The 20,916-nt window shown below is 51.7% G+C and overlaps 1 protein-coding gene across 2 annotated transcripts; it reads right to left on the bottom strand.

Moving 5' to 3' along the window:
* Positions 1–452: 452 nt before the first annotated feature.
* Positions 453–15,260, bottom strand: LOC110548470 (apolipoprotein L6-like). Of its 2 annotated transcripts, XM_021636772.2 has the most exons (5): positions 14,462–15,260; positions 13,331–13,491; positions 7,863–7,959; positions 5,501–6,350; positions 453–2,355 (listed from the first exon to the last, which is right to left on the bottom strand). In XM_021636772.2, the coding sequence occupies exons 1-5, from the start codon at positions 14,608–14,610 to the stop codon at positions 2,218–2,220; spliced, it is 1,395 nt and encodes a 464-aa protein (XP_021492447.2). In that variant the 5' UTR covers positions 14,611–15,260; the 3' UTR covers positions 453–2,217. The 2 variants fall into 2 exon arrangements, with proteins under 2 accessions (XP_021492447.2, XP_021492446.1); XM_021636771.2 differs by lacking the exons at positions 13,331–13,491; positions 14,462–15,260 and adding an exon at positions 11,632–11,691.
* Positions 15,261–20,916: the final 5,656 nt, after the last annotated feature.

Here is a 20,916-nt window from a genome sequence, read left to right on the forward strand (position 1 = left end):
CAGCTGAGGATAGTTTTTGTCTTCTGCCTAGTGTTGGGGGGTTGGATGGGATGCGGGTGGTATAGGGAGGTAGATAAAAGAACCCAGTAAAGCAGCTAAAACTTCCGCTACACTCACCTCTTCCAATGCGAGCAGAGAGGGAAGTGGCCTGAAACTCCCCAAGGTCACCGCTTTAGACAAACTTCCTCCAGAAGGCCACACCCCACCAAGCCTTCCCAAACAGTGCCACCAGCAGATCCTGCCTTATCGGAGTGCAAGTCCCTAAAGGAGGAGGAAACAACCTGAGCTTCTGGTGGCAGTAAATGCCAAGCAACAGCTCCTGCTGTTTCATCACTCACCAAGCAGGTTGCTCGTAGACACGCCCATGAAATGTTTATAAAGAACAAGGGAAGCAGACGCAACACGGCCTAGTACAGGATTCAATCCTTTTACTTAATTGCGCTTGTATTTGTTAGTTTATTGCTTTTTTTAAATTTAGGTTTATTTTAGTTTATTTTTTATTTTATTTGAGACAGGGTTTCTCTGTGTCACCCTGGCTGTCCTGGAACTCACTCTGTAGACTCAGCTGGCCTGGAACATAAGAGATCTGCCTGCCTCTGCCTCCTGGGTTCTAGGATTAATAACATGCACCACCACTGCCCAGTTTCATTAGTTTATATTTCTTTTCCGACAGTTTGTCGCTCTGATTGATCAAAGAGAGAGAGGGTCCCTCCAGAGTGTACTCAGCCTCTGAGGCAGCAGGAAAGAACAGTCTCCACGAACTGAACCTTGAACAGCCACACAGAAGCATAATTATTTTTTGTTACAGAAAAGTTGTTTTGGGGGTAAAAGGAGTTCCTTGTATCAGGGCCCCTAAACTAATATAAAGGCTTTGGGAAGGAAAACAGCTGCAAATTTAGTGCTGATTGTGCACTGTTGGCGGTACTCAATAATGCGACACGGTCCAGGTGTGCGGGGGACGGTTTTGTGACTGAGGCCATGCAAAGGCTGTAAAGCTCCTTCAGAAGAAAGCAACTCTGCAGGTAACAGAAAACAATCACTGTTTTCCTACACTAATTCCAAAGGTCAAAGCACTTCTAAAGGCGACTGTTCATTCTGATGCCTACCCTGGATGCAGTGAAAAACACCCGTTTCGCGCTAATATTTACCCTAGCTGCAGTGACCCTACTAGAATTCCATGACACCTGTAGCTCACTGGATTTACAAACAAATGGTCATTTCACTACAAGGACCTCAACACGCTGGAAAGGGGACCGCACACAGAGCCCACTTTCTTCTCCTTCTGGGTTCATCCCAGGGGGACCTGATCCTGACCAATGAGAATGCTCCCTGCACTCTTACCTGGCCCCCTTCCAAAGAGCAGAGCCCACAGGGAGCAGCCGGAGGGTTCAGCTCCTGACCTCGGTGCGCACCCTTATTCTCCTGCCTCTGAGGTGGGGACGCTCACCTATGACCTGTGTGTGCCCCCGGTACCCTTTGTGTGCCAACATATCGCATCTGCTGTGTAAAGGGGTGAGCTCTGGCAGTTCTGGGGACTACGGGGTGGGGGGGGTGGGGTTTCAGGCGATTCTACAGGGCACTAGATGGGAGGGGCCCTGGAGAGTCTAATGACAGTAGTGGACAGCCCGAGGAGAGAGAACCCAGGAAGCCCTCTGTGCAAGGCCCACAGTCCCAATCCTGTGCTGTTTCCTCCCCTAACCTTTCCTTCCCGGGGCGCATTATGTTGTTTTGTCTTATTTTAAGTGTTGTACCACCCACGCGTGACTGCTGAAGGCTCAGGACACCGGGGCAGAGGAGGTGAGGGCAGGCTGCCCTCTCTCCTTCCCCCAGAATCTGGCCCAGCAGGTTCTGCTGACAGCCTTTGTGTGCAAAGCTGGCTCTGTGCCATCAGTTCCCACTGAGTAGGGGAGAAAGAGAGCACAGAGAGAGGTGGGGTTGGGGGAGGGACCCTCACGCCTTATCATGGCTAATTACTATGAAAGCCGGCAGGAGGCAAGAGCTGTCTTAAGTTTAGCAGGTGCCGTGCAAATGATCAATGGAGACCACGGGTGTGTGTGGGGGGGAGTTTAATTCGGTGGTTGAGTCAAGGTGAAAAAGAAAGGGCGGGTCAAGAGCAGGGTTGACAGGGCTCTCCCTTCAGAGACCTTAGGGACCTCCCTGGTACCTCTCTGTGTATGAGCCTCCTTCTACCCACACCCTGGTCCCCTTTCTTTGATCTCAAAGACCCACGGTCTCAGTCTCAGCGCCTCTTCGCCACTGTCTTCTGGATCTTGCTTTCTCCAATGAGGCTAGAGGAGGAGGCTGAGTCCCCTTGGCTCCTTTCAAAGAAGACTTCGCAGACCTCTTCTCCAGTCTCTGAGGGAAGACCCAAAAGCAAGCACAATATTACTATGATGTCTGAGTCTTATCTTTAGAGAAGAGCCTGGTGCATTGGTGTAAAATATAATCCCAGCATTCACGAGACTGAGGCAGGAGGCCTGCTGAGGATTCCAGGCCAGCTTGGAGCCAGATGGTGAGTTAAAGGCCATCCCAGACTCTGTAAGTGAGGCCTTGCCTTGACGAAGTAGAGGAGAAGAAAGAGGAGGCAGTGGGAAGCCACTAATTACAGAAGAGCCCCAGACCAAGCAGCTACTTCCCAGCCAGCCAGGTGTCAAATGCCAGCATTTGCCATCCTGGGCCCACTACTACCTAGCGTTTGTTTGTTTGTTTGTTTGTTTGTTTGTTTGTTTGTAGAAAGGGACACTCACAATATATCCCTGACTGGCCTGGAACTCAATAATGTAGCTCAGGCTGGCCTCGAACTCGGGAAGATCCACTTGTCCCTATCTCTCAAGTGCTGGAATTAAAGGCGTGTGCCACCAAACCCAGTTTACCCACTGCCTAGCTTTGAGAAACCTAATCCCCAGAGTGACCCAATTAGGAAGCGGGGCCCCTTTGAGAGGCTCTTAGGCGTGAGGTTTGGGGTACAGAGCCGCCTTAGGAAAAGGGCCACTGGGAGCTTGTTTGTCCCTTCCTCCGGATGATGACATAGTGGAAGGTGTCCCCCGGGGAGCCAAGAGGGGGCCCTTCAGACCCTTGCCTCGCCTGCGGGCTCGCCCACCTCTAGAATGGTGCTGAGTAACCATTCTTCACAAATGACCCAGCCCAAAGCATTTTGTCACAGCAGCCCAGACAGACCGACAGACACCCTGGGCAAGCCACATAACCGCCTTGCCTTGGTCATCATGGCATGCTCCAACAAAATGCCACAAGCAGGGTAACTGATACAACAGAAACTTTTTTTTCTCACAGTTATGGAGGCTGAAAGGCCCAGGCCTGGGCTATCAACAGACATCCTTCTGTTCTGCCAGAAGAGGAATTGTGGGTAAGCGAGGAGAAGTTCTTCCAATCCCAGGGTTTGGAAGCTTTTATAAGTCGTGGGCTCTGAGTGAGCAGGGGCTGTGGCTGGCTGAAGGCAGCAGAAGAAACCCCTGGTGTCATGGCTCCTGTGAAGGGCCGATACCTGGTCCCTTAGCCCCATAGCGGTGAGCGCAGATCCAGGGAGTTGGATTTCCCACCAGATGCTCTTCTGGAACTGTCTCAGAGACCAGAGCCTGTGGCTTCGCCTCCCCAGCTCATTACAGGCTCAGCTCTCTGCCTTCTCTTCCCTTCCCTCCTTCCTCAAACGTTTCTGCTGAAGCTGCTTCTGGCCATTCTGCCCTGGCTTCCCTCTGGAGGCCCTCAGGCTCCTCCATCGCCTTTCTGGGATCACTCTAGTCACTGTCACCACTGAGACAGTGGCCTCTGCCACTCTTTGCCACTGTTGTCATCACTGCTGCTGCTGCTGCAACCATAGCTTCTCCCACGGACACCACCATGGCTCCCTCCGCTGCCTGTCACGCTATTGTTCACCAGACCAGCCTGTTTTACAAGTGGCAAAGGAAAGACCACTGGAGAGAGGCCTTTTTATTGGGCCTAACGCGATACTGGAAGCAGACAGCACAGGAGTGAACTAAAGAACTTACACAGCCCCCAAACAGGTATTTGACCCAAAACATAGCACATCCTCATGCAAATTAAGGCCTGTGTTAACACCAGGCATGACACAGCTGCCTTCACACTAGTCATGGCGGTCCCTCTGCAGGACGAGCAGGGAAGGGGCTCAGTGCAAATGCTCATTTACATTTCACTGAGGGTTGTGAAGGCCAGAATTGGAGCTATCACGGGCAAGGCTGTGATTCCAGGAGCTGGAGGGATGCTTTAGCAGCAAGCAGCTGTCAAGGCTGTGTAGCTTCCTCGAGGCATTCAGGAAGCATTCAAAGCAGCCAGGGCCTGCATGGGGACAGTTCAACTGGCTTTCGGATGATAATCCTTCCCTCAAGGCAACTAGGAAACGATTGAAGAGTTTAACACTAGCCTAGCCTAGCCTAGACTAGACTAGACTAGACTATGATGTCTAGTCAGCCTGGGCTACTGAGACTGTCTCAGAAAACAAAACCAACCTTACCACCCCGACCCCCACCCCCACCCCACCCCCCCCACCACCACCAGACCCTCCATCATCACCACACCCACCACAGGCCCTTTATCAATACCCAGCACCCGGGGAGAGGTGGACTGTGTACGCTTTCTCAGGGGTGCTGGCCCATTCAGCTCCTGTTGGTGCTGACTTCTCCTCCGCTGGCAGATGTCTGGTTACCCATAAGGGGAAGCCTGAGGTTGGGCAATCCAGCTGCTCCCTTCTCTTTTGAGCACGTCAGGCCTGTAAGGCTCTATACCCCCTTCAACCCTGACTGCTCCCCAAAGGCTTAAAGCTCCCACATAGGGTTTGAGAGGGAAGTGAGTCCAAACATTCCCTGTGACCCAGAGATCTAATCTATTCAACCAGGAAGCTCTCTTCCCAACTCAGAATCCATAAGAAGAAAGAGAAGGCTAGCCAGGCCACCTGAGGATAGGCCTCCCCCTCTCCAAGGGGCATCTGAGTGCTGGCTACTATTTGGACCTTGTCCTGATTAATCTTTTTTTTTTTTGTCAACTTGATGCAAGCCAGAGTCCTCTGGGAAGAGAAAATGCCTCCATCAGAGCGTCTGCGGGGCATTTTCTTGACCCCATGATGGGTGTGGGAGGGTCCAGCTTACTGTGGGTGGCACCAGCCCTGGGAGGTGATCCTGAATGTCTGAGCAAGGCATGGAGTGGGAGCAAGCCAGTAAGCAGCAGCGTTCTTCCGTGGCTTCTGCCCAAGTCCCTGCCTCCGGGTTCCTACCCTGATCTCCCACCTCGGCTGGGCTGTGACTTGGGATGTATAAACCAAATAAACCCCATTGGCTATGGTCTTTCTTTATCACTGTAATGGAAGCGTGGTGAGAGACAGCTCTGCAAAGTTCACAACATAGCGTGTACACACACACACACACACACACACACACACACAAAGACGTCCTTAACCAAGGCTGTTCTAGACCATGGCTGTCCATAGGTCGCAGTTTACATCTCCTAGACCCTTCCAAAACCCGGCCCTCACCTTCTTCAGCCTCTCGTAGCAACGGTTTTTTTCTTCTACCACCTGCTCCTGCTCCTGAGCTCGCGTCCTCAACAATTTTGCAAGATCTGTCGGCCTTCCAGCCTTCAGGTCCTTCCAGTCCTCCGAGAGAGCACATATGTCCCGGCCAAGGAAGTAGAGGGAAGCTAAACGTTCCATCATGAGAGTATTTTTGGTCATAGCCAGGGCTGTCCCCCCAAAGGCCTTTCGCACCTGCCTGCCGCTTCGGGCTGATACTTGGCCAGAGGTCATGAGCTTCTTGGCGGCTGAGGTGACATGCGGTTGTGTTTTGGTTAGCCGGAGGGCTCGGAGGTGCTTTTTGATGATTTCCCAGGCTCTCCCACATTTGTAGACAACCTCACCGGTGGCTGTGACATAGGGCGTCCTCTCTCCCTTGATCTCCTTGAGCTCCTGGTCATTACTAGGTATGATGCTATTGGCCTGAGCCAGGGCTTTTTTATTTCGACAGTTTTCCCTCACGTTGGTCACGATATTGGTGACCCCAGCAACTGCCCCCAAACCTTGCCCGGCAGCAGTGAGCATCAGGCTTCCCCCCGAAGTTGTCGGAGCAAGCATCAAACCCAGGAGACACATGGCTCCAGAGATGACTGACGCAGAAGTAGCCGCCACTTTGGTCTTGGTGGCTTTTTGGTGGCTTTTGTCAATGTAGTCTGCGATGGCGTAGAGAGTTCTAATGCACTTCTTTTCCTTCTCTTTCCAGCTGTGGAACTGTTCTAAAAATATACGTTCCTCATTTGTCAGAGCATCGTCGTCAACTTGCACTTTTTCCTTATCAGTCAAATCTCCATCCAGAGGACCACCATCCTCATTCCTATAGGGGAGGCACACACAGACTCGGCTTCAACATCCCAGACCATCCCATGCTCATCCAGCCCAGGCAGCCTCCAGGTGGCCTTCACTCCTAACTTAGAACCCTTTCCACCTCTCCCTAAAAAACCCCTGAGTACCACTGAACTCCACCTTTGCAGGAAGCAACTGGTGTGATGAGGAGAAGAATCACAGAGGAGGGACAATGGGCAGATCACTGGGGTGACCTTGGCCCTGCTCCAAGATGAATCAGGCAGAATGGTCTTGAGGCAGAATGGTCCAGCCCTGCTCTGGGAAATAGAGCACTGTCCTAGAGGAAGGGCAGTGGGGAATGCTACTGTCCTGACCCAGAAAAGTATATGAGAGACAGGGAGGAAGGGAGGGAAGGAGTCTGGGGAAAGGAAGAGAAAGAGAGGGCTAGGTGTTGAGCACAGGGAAGTGAGGAGCAGGAGGAGAGGACAGATGGATAACAACACATCTGCACTGTGGCCATTTTGGCTGCCTTACAGTGGCTACGTCTTCATGTCTCCTTTGCTCCACACTTAGAGAGGGCTGAAATTAATGGTAGCATCCTCCTTGGCAACCTTCATTCAGTCCCTCAGCAGGTGGGATGGGTCCTTCAAGGAAGCCATTTCTTTCTTAGCTAACATGTGACAGGATGGAGGGGTCAGAGGGATTTGGCTTCCACAGAGGACAGTCTTGGGAAGGGCAAAACTGTGGTCCAGCTGTAGACTAATGTATAACTGACCTTGAACTCATGAACGTACTGAAAGGGGCATGTTTTCATTAAATTATTTAATATATATCACTATGCAACATATGAGCCAAGACTTAACTCTTTATGGGACTCAAAGTGGAGAAGCATCATACTGGGGCAATTTTTGTCCTTGGATCCCAACACTCTGCCTCTGACCAAATCTTATCTCTTCAAAATATTACAGTCAGCCTCATGGACTATTTTCTCCCCAAGGAAAACACACTTCCTCATCATAATGCAGACTTTTGAGAAGATAAGATCACTCCCCACACAGTGATCCTGGAGTGATAAGGTGGTCTGAATGAGAATGGCCCCCAGAGGCTCATTATTTGAATGTTTATTCATCAAGAAGTAAAACTGTTTGAAAGGATCAGAAGGATTAGGAGGTGTGGCCTTCTGGGAGTGGGCGTGGCCTTGTGGGAGGAAGTGTGCCACTGGTAGTGGGTTTGAGGTTTCAGAAGTTCTCTCTAGGCCTCTATCTCTCCCTGCCTGCCTGCTTGCCTGCCCGCCTGTGGGTCAGGATGTAAAGCTCTCAGCTGCTGCTCCAGTGCCATTCATGCCCCTGTGATGGTAATGGACTAACCTCTAAAACTGCAAGCAAGCCCCCAAAAAACGCTTTCCTCTTTAAGATTTGCCTTGGCCATGATGTCTCTTCATAGCATAGAACAGTGACCAAGAAAAGCAGTTGATCCTGATTGAGAGAACACGTGCTGTCTTCCACACAAGCGGCCCTTCCCAAAAAACCCACCCCTGAGTTACCTTTGCAGCTCAGCGTCAGCCTCATAGTCCTTTGCTGCCTGACCATTCGGCATTTCAGTTGGCTCCAAAGCCATGGCCTTATGAGTCAAATTGTCTCCTAATCGGAACACAGAAATCAAATTTACCTCTAATGTCATAAAACGTTATAAAATAAAGTGTAGGTTTTAGATTATGCAGAATTGAAACCACACCATGATAATATCAGAAAACTACTGCTTTTCAATTTTAAATTAAGGTAGTGTTCATATTTATAGCGGAGGGCAGCAGAATTTGACACCCCCAAATATGCCACTTGGCACTCAGAAGGCAGAGACAGGCAGATCTCTGAGTTCAAGGCCAGCCTGGTCTACAGAGTGAGTTCCAGGACAGCCAGGGCTACAGAGAGAAACCCAGTCTTGAAATCTTGTGTGTGTGTGTGTGTGTGTGTGTCACTCTGGCATCAGGATACATCTTTGTGCAAGGTAGTTGAGAGCCTGATAGTCATGTCCCCTTCAGATCCTGATGCGATGCTGAGCCCAAGGACAGAACCAAGCGCTATATAAACCATGTGGTATTAAGTGACTAACGGGCAGAGAGCACGCACAGGGCGAACACTGGACAGAGAAATGGCTCATGTCTTAGGTGGAGCTAACTCAGAGCACTGTACAATTTAAAACTTGTGAATGACTTGTAGAATTTTCTGTTTAATTATTCTTAGGCTTCCATAACTGAAACCTTAGAAAGCAAAATGGAGATAATGCAGGGAACTGTCCCTCCCCCACATTGTCACTATTCACGTCAGGACCCAGCCCTTCCTCTCAGTATTATGCACCCTAGAGGTTGCCACATTCCGACTCCTAGAACCACTGATTAATCTGCTGATTCCTGTTTTTATGTGTATGTGTGTGCATACTTGTGCCTGTGTGTTTGTGTGGCTGGATGTGTGTCTGTATGTCTGTGTGCATTTGCATGTGGAGGTCAGAGGACGCCTCAGGTGTTGTCCCGTGAGCGCTATCATTGTTCTTGGGAGAGAGTTTGTCTGGGTCTACAGTTCTCCCCCAGCTGCACTGGGCTGGCTGCCAACCGAACCCCAGCATCCTCCTGAGTCCATTCTGCATAGCTCCTCCTACTGTGCCTGCGCTCTGAAGGATGAACTTCCATCCCCGTGCTTTCACGGAAAGCCCTTTATGGACTCGTGCTGTCAACAGTATCCAAAGTTTTGAAACTTACTGTTGCTAAGTAGCACTTAATGATACAAAACATTTGTCTGTTTTCTCGACTCATGTGTTGGAGTTGTTTCTCATGGACTCTTAAGAACAAACTGATAATAATGATTAAAAAAATTCATTTTCTCAGAACAACGCAACCCTGATAAAGACATTGTACAAATTATGTTTCCAGGGACGCATTAACATCAAACAAAATATTTTGTTTGATTTTGTAACATATGTTTCGTAGAGAAGCCATCACTCTGGTGCTGGACTCCAACACACCAGACTAAAAGCTTAAGTGAGGTAAGCCATGCTGCTGTTCCAGACCAAGGGGAGGTGTCTGTCACCCTCAGAGAAGTCAGGAGAGAGCTGGCGCCCCATTGCCTACAGGCCAGTTTCCGAGAAAGTTCCCTCAGCCTAATCTTCACCAAAATTATTTAATTAAGATACATCTCTGTAAATATACATGTATTAATCAATAAACTGGTGGTCGCCTGAGGTTGCTGCTGAAGCAAGGCAGTAACTTTGACCGGACTGTCGCCCTGTGCTGTTCCCGCCAAACACCCTTCCAGGTCTTTGAACCCGGCTGGCCCACTCCGCTCAAACTCCCTTATACGATTGTAGAATTAAAAATGAGGTCAGTCATTTTCATAAAATTAAATGCATTTGGACTTTTATCCTACACATTTTTACACTGATTGCTTAGCTCTGTGTGTGCGGGGACACGGAGGCGTGTTTGTACCAGCATGTACTCGTGACGGTTCGGGCCAGCTTGCAGGAACTGGTTCTCCCCTTTCAGCACGTGGGGCCTGGGGACCAAAGCCAGGTTGCCAGGCTTGGTGGCAGGCACCTTCACCTGCTAAGCCATCTTGCCAGCTCCAGGGTCTTTCCCTGTTGTGGCAAGAACTATGTCCGCTCATCATCCCTTTCCTCATAACTAAGACCCTTGCCCATGTGATAGGGCCACGGAGAGGAAAAGACTCTCCGGGCTGCTCGTGGCAAAGTCCTTTCGACCATGGAGCGTTGAAAGCCCTGGAGGATGGGGGAGCGGTTGCCGAAACAAGTCACTGTGATTATGCTGCCAGGAGGGAAGAGAGCTGGGGACGGGCTCTGCCAATGGCTCACTCACTCCCGTGTTCATACCGCAGCTTCCACAAAACCCAAAGGGACCATCAGGAGAGCTCAGGAACTCTGTCAGCCGCTCGGGAAGGAGGCCCTCGCCACTGTCAGACCAGATATCAGATCCAAAGGTCTCCAGGGCTCTTGTCTGCAAGGATGTTAGTAGACCAATGTCTTCGGGACCCAGGCCAGTGTGGAGATGGTCATTTCCAAGTTATAAAGAGGAAGCCCAAGGACTTACAGGCAGAATGCCATTGCTGTGCCTGGATTAAATGGGTGACAGCTTGAACCGGGCTATGAAAACCCTTAGATTTCCCCAGTGGATGTGGGGTGTGATAGCCAAGGGTAACATGAAGCCTGAGGTGTGAACAAGTGTTCCGCTGACCCCTGCCCTGTTCCAAAGGCTGATGGGTGCTCCTGTGTTGTGGGGTGTGATGGAGGCTGGCTGCTGGGTGAGTTCAAGGCGCTATCAGCCTTTCCCCTGATGGGAAGAAGGCAAAGGGTGAGTGAGCCTCCAGCTGGAGACCGGAGACCAGGGAGAAGAGACCCCAGGAGAGAAAGGCAGAGGACAAGCAGAGAGTGAGCGGCCCAGTGTCACAGCACAGGGGAAGGAGGCAGAGGACGTTCAGGCACGCTCGACAGGCCTTTATGCTGCCTCCCCACTCACCCCTGCTACACACACACCGTTGGGAGTTGGCTCCGACCTCTCACCCTCTAGCAAGCGCTCTGCTGACGAGGCCACCCCACCCAGCCCTCTGGGTATTTTTCAATGTCCAGCCTCATTACTTCACTTTGACCCACAATGGCACCCTCTGCCAAGGGTTGGCTGGCGGACCGTGACACAGGTCAGCAGGTTCTGCTGTGTCAATGTCTGACACTACGGCCCTGCTCTCCTCCAAGATCCCAGGGGCTAGGGTGGTCAGCAGGACAGACGCTCTGTCTGTCCTCCCTGCAAAGGACCGGCACTCTGGGCAGTACAGGCACAGTCCGGAGGGGAGGACCCAGGGGCCTGTTACCTTCACAGACTCTAGCTGGCTGTTAGAGGTGTCTCTGGGGAACAGCCAGCTAGGGGAATCCCTTGCTAAGGATCCATTGTCTCTGGACTGTTCATAATTACACACAGGATAAAAAAAAAAAAAAAAACTCGGCTCTGCTCGGAGGAAAGAACTCTGCGTAGCTAAGAAGGCAAAGCCCAGCCATGTGCCCCTCACGAGTGGCACATCTGAGCCCAGGAGAGGCCCAGTGGGTTTTCATATTCGAGGAGCTGAACGTGAGCCCCCTGCCCAACTTGTCTCATTCCTAGCTGCCTGGGCTTCGAGCCCTGCTAGCCTGACAGCTCTTTTTCCTCAGCCAGTGCCTGGCCTCCTTATCAGTTAGGGTCCCAGGAGCAGCCTTCCCCCTCCTTTCCCTCCCCTGCCCACTGTCCTCAGAGAGAGGATGATCCCAGCCTCAGCCCTCACCTCTCTCGCCTGGAGCCCTCCAGTCAGTGCAGAGAGAGCTGTGACCGGCGTCTGGGCTGAAAAGGGACAGAAGCAAGGGTGGATTTTTTTTTTATTCTCCAACTGGGCCAATGGCTGGAGCAGGGTGGCCCATGGAGGCGGGAACAGGATTATGAAACTGGTACATCTTAAGCCCAAAGCATACGCTAAAGCTGCAGCCCGGCTTCGAAGTCAATTTCCCGTAAAATGGGCCTCGCTGAGAAGTTTTCTGTTTTCGAGTTTCACTTTCCCATCTTCCCCCACACGCGCTGTGGTCAGAGGACGGGCTGGGGCCTGGCTCAGGGTGAGGGTGCTTGCGTGTGCCAGATCCCAAATCCCATCCCCAGCCCTGCCAGACAAACCCACCATCTGCCCTTTCCCGGCCAGGCTCCATACTGAGCGGTCAGTGCTGAGCCAGGACCTGGAAGTCCGCGGGGCATCGGCGTCCGCAATACTGTGAGCGGAATAACCTGCCCTTGGCCTTGATTCTCCACCTGTGAGGAGCAAGGCAAACCAGTGCCGAGAACTTCAAACCAGAAACCGGGTGAGAAGGCCCTACGCATGCGCCGTGTCACCCAGCAGCTAACCCCCAAGTGGCAGGCTCACAGTGGCTGTAGTCACTGTGTCCCACTCTTGTCCAAGGCTGTCTTCTGTCTTCTATTGTGTGACTAGGATGGAGGGGGAGGGGGGAATGTCTCTGCAAATGCCACAGCCGGCCAGCAGAGTAACTACCCACATGAGGAGGCAAGAAGGAAAATCGGAATACAACTTGGTCAGCCAGTACTGGTTCAAACTTCTAGAGTGTGACCCAAGCAATTTAACCTTTGTGTGTGTGTGGGGGGGAGTTTCCTCCTGACAATTATCACCATAGAGCTTAAGGCAAGACTACATGGAAAGTCCTTTGCCACGAACATGCCTCTGGCAAAGTACCGGTGACCTCTTCCACAAGAATGGGTTCTACCGACTAGGAAATGATGCTCAGGGGTGTAGGAAGGGTCTGGATAAACACAGTAGTCTGGGGGACTCGGGTGAGGACTGGCCTACAAGCGGCAAAGCTCACCAGGTTATTAACTACATCCAATCCAAGAGAGAAATAGGTGTAACTCCCCTTCTGAAAAACCTTCCAGTATAACATTCCTGGTTTCTCTGGGAAAAACCTGTCTGTGTTTCTCTCTGGGCAAGAGGGACCCGTGTGCCCACTACACAGCTATACCTACACGGATGTGTGACCCTTGTCACAACCTCACGAGGGCGGCGGCATTAGGACTAATCCCTCACACCGGAAATCCTTCGCCGCACACTGCTTTAAAGATGAAAACGGGGTAGAAGGCCCATTGGTAAAGTGTGCCAACCTGAGTTGGATTCTCAGCATCCCCGGTACGAAGCCACTGTGCCTACAACCCCAGCTCGGGAGGGGGAGACGGGAGGATCCCGAGACCTGCCAGTCACCCAGCTTCTGTGGGAGACGCCATCTCAAAAAGAAAGCGGAAGGTGACTGAAGGAGATATTCATGTCAGCCTCTGGCCCTCACGTGCCCAGGCCCATGCACAAAGGCACACACACATACCTGAATGCTTAAAACTAGCCCCTTCGTTTGGTGGAAACCTGACCTGAACCTTGGGGGGGGGGGGGAGGGAGGGAGACGGATCTCCCATTCATGGCTGAGCACACCACCACTCACCCACTCGCTGTCCTTCGGTCAGTTGCCAGTCCTGGGTGATCTGCCATCCACTGTTGGGAGAAACTTCTCTGAGTGAGACAAAGTATTCTTCATCAGTTTCTGCTACATCGTTTTCCCCACACACGCTACAGGTCAGCCTGCCACATCTAGGGATTCCGCCGCTGTGCAATCAACCAACCACAAAGAACAGTTTTGGATCAGCACAGAGATGCCTACCCACCATCCCAGCACCCGGGAGGCTGAGCCCAGAGGATGAGGAGGTGAAGGGTAGCCGGGCTCCACGATACCACAGTCTCAAACCATCCTTTTTTCCTTTTGGCTTGGGAAAGCACCACAGTGGTACTGAATCTATAGAGATGTTTCCCACTGCTGTCCGTTACCACCTAGTCAAATATCATTTATGTTGTATTAAGGGATGTAAGCCCAGGAGGGTGGGACCAGGGCTGTTCAGGAGTCCTTTCCCGTGACTATCGAAGTTTCAACGGTGTAGACACAGGTAATCACGACTATCAACACATGCACCACAGCAGGATGGGCCCAAGGAGCATCCCGCCCCCCCCCCCGCAGTTCTCGGATTCCAGGAAACCGTTTCCTTTCCCTGCTCTCGGGGTCTAAGGACGCTTTTGTGCTAAAGATGTCTGAGATTGCCGCCCTGTGGCAAAATTTCTGTCTCTGCCCTCCAGGCCCTTCCTGGAAGCAGCCTTAGGACTCTGGGAGTCCAGGGCATAAAACAGAAGGCAGTAGTTGTGAGTAGAGTTAGGGGCACCGAACCCGGTCCTAAGAACACGGCATTTCAGGTCTGGTTGCTCCCACAGGCATTCCCAGACTCTGCCTCCCTTCCTGGGTTCCTGTACACATCAGATTGTCTGGAGTACAGTAGAGGCTGACACGCACACACCCAGTCCCTGGGAGTAGACTCGCACATAGGCACTTATGTGCATGTGTGAGGGACATTTTTGAATATATGCATGCTTCATACTTGACTCCCTTGGGAGATGTGAGAAGATGCTCTTTAAAAAACATTTACTTATTTGTTTCATTTGTGTATGCATGTGTGCCCGCGCGCCGTAGCGTGCAGATCACAGCACTCACGTGGAAGTCGGAGGACAGCTTTCGGGAGTGGGCTCTTACCTTTCACCACATGGGTCCCAGGGTTTGAACTCATATGCTCTCAGGCCTGGGTAGCCTTCACCCTCTGAGCCATCTCTCTGGCCCGGTGGGAAGCTCTTGGGAGAATTTCCCTCCGTTTCATCACACCTCCCACTAAAAACTAATACCATCTGTATTCTTTCCTCTCTGCAGTTAACCCCCAGTCCAGTGAGCTGGGGAAATTATTCCATATGGTGTGAGGCAGGCTCAGAGCTGGACCAGCTGTCCTCTGTGGGTAAAGCAGGTAGGACAAGGCACCGTTCCCTGGGAGAGCAGGTGAGGGCGGTCACAGGAACAGAGCATCAGAGGGGGCCTTCTTATAGAACAGAAAGGCTTGTGTAGGCCCCTGGCTTCGGAGATGTCAGTTAGTGGTCAGCTGGCCCCATGGGTCTGTAGTGAGGCATTCTAACCAGTACAGGAGGAAACTGTTCCCCTCGGGACAACCAGGGAGGAGGAAGGGAAGTAGGGCTAGAGGGAAGAGGGCAGGAGGGAGAGTGGGAGGAGGAAAGGAAGGAAGGGTGAGAGGGCAGCAGGGCAGGGTGACAAAAGAATACAAGGGAAGAGAATTAAGCTCTAATCCTTCTCCTTGTGTGGACTTTATGACATCACTTCCTGGCACTAGGTCCTTCTCTTAAAGGTCCCACTCATCTTTTGGGCTTGGAGATGGTGTTTAGCTATTAAGAGCATTAAGAGTTTAGCTATTAAGGCCCAAGTTCAATTCCAAAGCTGCCAGGTCAGAAAGTACACAACTGCCTGGAACTCCAGCTCTCTGGGATCCAACTCCTCTGTCTCTTTGGGCCCTTTCACTGACATGTGTACACACAGACATCTACATAACTAAGGATAATAATAAATTTTAAAGGTGGTGTTACCATCAGGAGCATCAAATGCTGGCCACTCAGCCCTTAGCATGAGGCCTCTAGGGGACATTTCAGAGCCAACCATGACCTTGAGGTGGTGGAATGTGGTGGTGGAGGGCGAGCGGGCTGGAGAGCCCCCAGATGGACCAGAAGGAAAGCCTGTGCTAGGACAGTCAGGACCACCACAGAGCACAGAGCTCAGAGTAGGTTTACTCGGCCCTGTGTCTGGCTAGGCCCAACCCCTCTGCGCCTGTCAACCGAGGCTGAGCCGGCTGCCACCCAGGTTCCCAGGCCCAATCCTGTTCCCTCTGCTCCACAGCCTTGGAAAGCTGAGAAACTGTCCGTTTCAGTCCTGTGCTCTGATCCTGGCTTCTCACCAGAGAGCAGGAATCCTATCCAGGGAGAACATAACCCAGAGGGCAGGGAAGACAGAGCAGGGACTCCCTCCCCTCCCCCAGCCCAGTAGTGGCAATGGCCTCCACCCACTGTTCATGAGAGGTGGGGGGGGCTGCCCCAACCCCCCCTCCTTCCCCCACACAACCACCAGACAGGGAAACCCTCCAGTGATCGTGGGAGGGGACTCATCACTGCAGCAGGGCTCCAGATGGTTTTTCCATGAGTGCTCCTTCGGAGTCCAGAACCGGAACTACAGTAATGCAGAGGCTGGCCTTGCCTGGTCCCCAGGGCAGGGCTTCCCTTGGCTGCCTCAATGCCCGATGCTCGAAGCTCCACATGAAGTATGCAGTAAATCCCTTAGGCTCCAAACATGCATTTTCCCTTCTGTAGGCAGTTGAACAATGAACCAATCCCCCCCCCGACCCCCCACTCCCCACCTCCACCAAAGCTGAGCCCCGGGGACCATGTGACCTACAATGGAACCATATTTGGAAACATTTTCTGAGGATCCAAAAAAAAAAAAAATCAACTAAAATCTGGAGATGAGGTCATCTTGGCGCTCGTGTGAATCGGGAAGCCAACAGCAGTTTCTTTGAGAGAGAAGGGAGAAGAAGGGGCTGTTTAGGAGCAAGGGGAGCTGGAGGGAGAGAAGGCAAAAGTGCTTCAGGCCCAGACGCTGTCTCTCTTCCCCTACCTCCCTGCAAGCAGCCCTGCCCTCTGTCCTGAGGCATGACTCTGGAGAGACTTGGAGAATTCCAGGGCCTGCAGAATGTGCCAGAACTGTCTCATCCATCCCGCTTCTTTCCCTCCTCTGACGTTAAAGACCTTGAATGCATGAGAGGAAGGGGGAGGCGGAGAAGGAGACAGGGAGACTCTCACTGAGTTATACCGACTGAGCGGTTATAACCTCTGCGCTCAGCTGTCTCTGCCAGCTGGGGAAGATGGGAAAAGGCAATACCGTATAGGGCTTAAAGCTTCTGCCTTATCATCAGGTTTAAAGTGACAGTGGACTGAGCCACAAAGATGAAGGAGGGGTCCTCCTGGGTTAGTGTGACCAGGTCCTCTTGAGAAGAGTGCTTCCTTGAGGGAGGGGCTGTATGTAAAGAAAATAGGGGACCTCTCCAGGCTGACCAGGAAGCCACCCAAGAATACGTTACACTGCCCAAAAGGCCCCATAGCCCTAACTGGGTTCCTGGGAGGACACAGAGCCCCACTCCCACACAGGACTCCCTGCCCAAGATTCCCCTGAGGCAGCCGCTGACTGCCACACTGCTCTCACACTGTGCCTCTTGGCTTCTGGACCACAGGGACTAATTTTAACTGACCCTCTGAGTCATGCTCCGCTCCCCCTCCCCCCCCCCCAGCCATTCCTCGGACTGCTGGAGCTCATTGCCAGTGGGCTCCCAGCAATCCTTTGCAACCTCATTCCTGACCAACCCTACTTCACAGATTTCCCCACCCAGCCAATCTGGTCATCTTGGGGTTTCCAGATCATCCCCCTGCTTCTTCCCATCAGCCCTCGGCCTTCCTGTGTGGTCAGAGCTCCACCTGCCCCTCCTCCTGCCTCTCCCTCCCCTGACCGTCTCCAGACATTTGCCAAACGCGGTCATTTGTAGAAGCACATGTTTTCTGGTTTCAGGCAATGACCATGGCAGCAGTGTGCCCACTCAGTCCTGGCCTCATCCTCCTGGCCTAGGGAGGCCTGGCTTTGTCCTCCCTGAAAGCATGCAGAGCTGGCTGGTTAAAGACGCCTCCCGAAGGACTCTCTTAAAACTCTGGCTTGGTTCTGAGCAATTCCCTCCTTCCGTTTTTGGCTTCACCCAGGAGATCAGGCGTGTTTGGTGATCCTGAAGAAGGAAGTTGGGACCCTGAGACTTCGTGTGGAGCAGAGCCTCTGCTGGAACTGGGTGGTATCACAAATGAGGGACCGCTCTGGCCAATGTGACTGGGGGATGTTTGCTACAGTCGCTAGTTCTGGCTCCTGCTTCCCCATGGAGCCCCAGAAGCAAGTCCTCCTACCTCCCCCAGGCTCTCTCCCTTGTTCTCAGTGTAGATCAACCTGCACTGCCCTCCCCGTACAGTTGCCAAGGCTCCATGATGGTTGGAGGCCTCTTCTCCACTCTCTTCCGGTTCCTCCACATTAGCATCCACTGGTTCGTTTTGTTTTGTTTTGGTTTGGTTTGGTTTTGCCAACTTGACACAAGCTAGTGCCATCTTGGATGAGGGAACCTCAGTTCAGAAAATGCCTCTAGGAGGTAGACTGGCCTGGAGGCCAGACTATGAGGCATTTTCTTGATTAATAATCAATGTCAAGGGCAGAGCCCTCTGTGGGTGGCGCCAACCTTAGGCAGATGGTGCTGGGCGGTGTAAGAAAGCAGGCTGAGGCAGCCAGTGAGCAGTTCCCCTCTGCGGCCTCTGCTTCGGGTTTCTCGAGATGATGGCCAGTAATCTGCGAGCCAATCGCAACCTTTCCTGGGTAAGTTGCCTTTGTGTTTATCAAAGCAAAAGAAAGCGAACTAAGACAAGATCTTCCTTTTTGCCCTGGTGTCCTCTCCATAGACTGATACAGCTTAAATCCAAATCTGTGCTCCATGGGACAAACCAAAGCGTCTTTAAATTGCTGGAATCCCCTCCCCCCAGAGTGTTTTAGGATACATCTAGGGTAAGGAGAGGATCAAATCCTCCCCCTCCAGTGAAAAAATAAGGTGGGGCCCAGGCTGATGGGAGGATGTGACCGCCTCCCAACCTGCGTTACAGAGTGGGTTTGATTTTGGGGCGGCCCAAAGATGCCCTGTCCCTTCCTTCTGAGTCCTCTGCCCACGGAGGAGTTTTGGGGAGAAGGCCCTGGGTTTTCCAGAGGGCAGGAGTCAAGGGTGGAGAACCAGGGAACCGAGGAGTGGGCCCGAGGGGAGGGCACCCCTTTTCACAGAGATGCCTCCACCCAGCGCGAATGCCGCCCTGGGCTGGCGGGACTCCTCTTAATGCACACTATCTGTTGGTGTGCCATTCAGCAGGGCTGCTCAGGCTGTGTCCTCCGCCCCACCCCCCACATGGTTCTGAATTACCACCACCATGTTGGCCACATCCCCACCACAGGCACCTGAATGTCTTTCTTGCCCAAACCTACCCACGGTTTTTAAACTGTGAACTTAATATAGCGGCCGAGAGCGCATGCATGCCTGTGCTCCTGTCCCCAATCAAGAGAGTGTGTAGGAGGTGGGAGACGGGTGGAAAGGGTGTAAGGGAACTTTTGGGGGTGATGACAGTGTACTGGGTCTTGATAGTTTGGGTGTGCCAAGCGTGTGCTTTAACCAAACCCAGCGCAGCCTGCGGGTGTGTAACTTGCTTTGGAACTGGGAAGAGAAGCGCCGATCTTGCTTCTCATTAGGAAAGCCTGGTGAAGCATTGGCAGGAGGCAGCCAGCCAGACACCTGTGGGGACCAGGCACCTTCTAAAAACGGCTGCTGGTCCTTGTATGAATATGGGGTAGTCTGCCGCAGGCCTTGAATTTGGGACCCCTTTCCACCTAAGGCAGGGTTGTGCAATTTTAACCATATAGGTAAATAAAATGTTTAATTGCTTCCCTAGTTGTGGGGCGTATCTTCAGCCCAAGAGATCTAAGTTCCTTTAGGAGACAGATTATCTATATATCTATCCATCATCTATCTAGCTATCTAACATATATATATATATATATATATATATATATAAATGAAACATATCTATATATGGTGAATATAAAATAATGATTCCATGAGGCTTTATCAAACTACCTCAGTGTTGTTGCTTATCTCTTCTTCTTCTTCCATATTGACCTCCCTCCCTCCCGCTCCACCCCCACCATTCCTTCATTTCCCTCTTCACATCACCTGTATCCTGCCATCCCTACCCCACCTCTGCTCTCTTTATTCTTCCCTGCTCTCTGGGGTTTCTCCACGTTGTACATTCACATCTGAAGATTCGGAGCCAGGGAGCGCAGATGCTCGGAAGGGCAGGGCTTGCGTTCTGGTTCTGGGTTAGCTCACTCAATATGATCTTTCCTAGTCCCATCTGCTTACCTGGAAATGTCATGATTTCATTTTTGTCACGGTTGAACAGTTTCCCACTGTGTTTACGTGGTACACTTTTGTTGTCCATTTATCTGCTGAAGGACATTTACGTTGGCTTTTGGTTGTTGTTTTGTTTTGTGTCCCCCCTCCCCCATTTCCTGGCTGTTGTGAATAGGGAAGCTGTGAACATGGCTGAGCAGGGTCCATAGAGTATGATGTCATCCCTTGGGCATATGACAAGGAGATAAAGCTGGACCATATGTTAGATTTAGTTTTGCCTTTGGAGGATGTTTGTTTGTTTTTGCTTAGTCTTAGCTGTTCTGAGTGGGGTGAGAGGAAATCTCCGAGTTGTTTTAGTTTGCATTTCTCTGATTGCCAAGGATAGGAACCTGCTTTGAGGTATGTCTTAGCCAGTTTTATTTCTTCTGTTGAAAAATCTCTATTTAGACCCCTACCCCATTTTAAATTGTCACTTGTTTTTCCCAACTCTTTGTTTAGTGAGGTCTTTGTATATCCTGGATGTTAATCTCCTTTTGGAATTAAGGCCCATTTGACAGGAGGGAAATCACGCCAGCTTTCCCTGGGGCTACCGAGGCCAAGGACTTGAGAAAAGATTCTGTTACCACCACTCTTCTAGACCAACATAACCCCCTAATTGCTCTCTACGTTCTAAAACTTGTTTGTTTGTTTGTTGGTTTTGGTTTTGGTTTTTTGAGACATGGTTTCTCTGCATAGCCCTGCCTGTCCTGGAATTTGTTCTGTAGACCAGGCTGGCCCTCAGACTCAGAGATCTGCCTGCCTCTGCCTTCCAAGTGCTGGAGTCAAAGGTGTGTGCTACCACTGCCCAGCTCTACATACTCCATCTTTTCCTTGCATCCACAGATCAGTAGAGCCACCACCTCTCATCAAAGAAGCTTCTCTCAACAGCAAACGGAGAGCATCGCAGAAAAGCCACCACTGGTCACATTGCAGAGATCCTCAGCTTGTGAGGACCCAGACCCAGGAGCTACACCTGCCTCACAGCTCCTGTGCCTGTGGCTCAGGGGACAACAGCATGGAAGAGGGGCCAGAGAGGCTGTCAGATGGGCCAGGAAGTCTGCTGTGCAACAGTGTCCCCTAGAAGGGGCCACAT

Source organism: Meriones unguiculatus, chromosome 8 (genome assembly GCF_030254825.1).
Source record: "Meriones unguiculatus strain TT.TT164.6M chromosome 8, Bangor_MerUng_6.1, whole genome shotgun sequence".
Lineage (NCBI taxonomy): Eukaryota > Metazoa > Chordata > Mammalia > Rodentia > Muridae > Meriones > Meriones unguiculatus.

Coding starts and splice junctions, on each gene's coding strand:
- LOC110548470 (XM_021636772.2), bottom strand. CDS start 14,610: ATGGTATTAGTTTTTAGTGGGAGGTGTGATGAAACGGAGGGAAATTCT. Junction 13,492..14,461: donor TGGGACCCATGTGGTGAAAG/GTAAGAGCCCAC, acceptor TTGATTGCACAG/CGGCGGAATCCCTAGATGTG. Junction 2,356..5,500: donor GCTACGAGAGGCTGAAGAAG/GTGAGGGCCGGG, acceptor GTCTTCCCTCAG/AGACTGGAGAAGAGGTCTGC.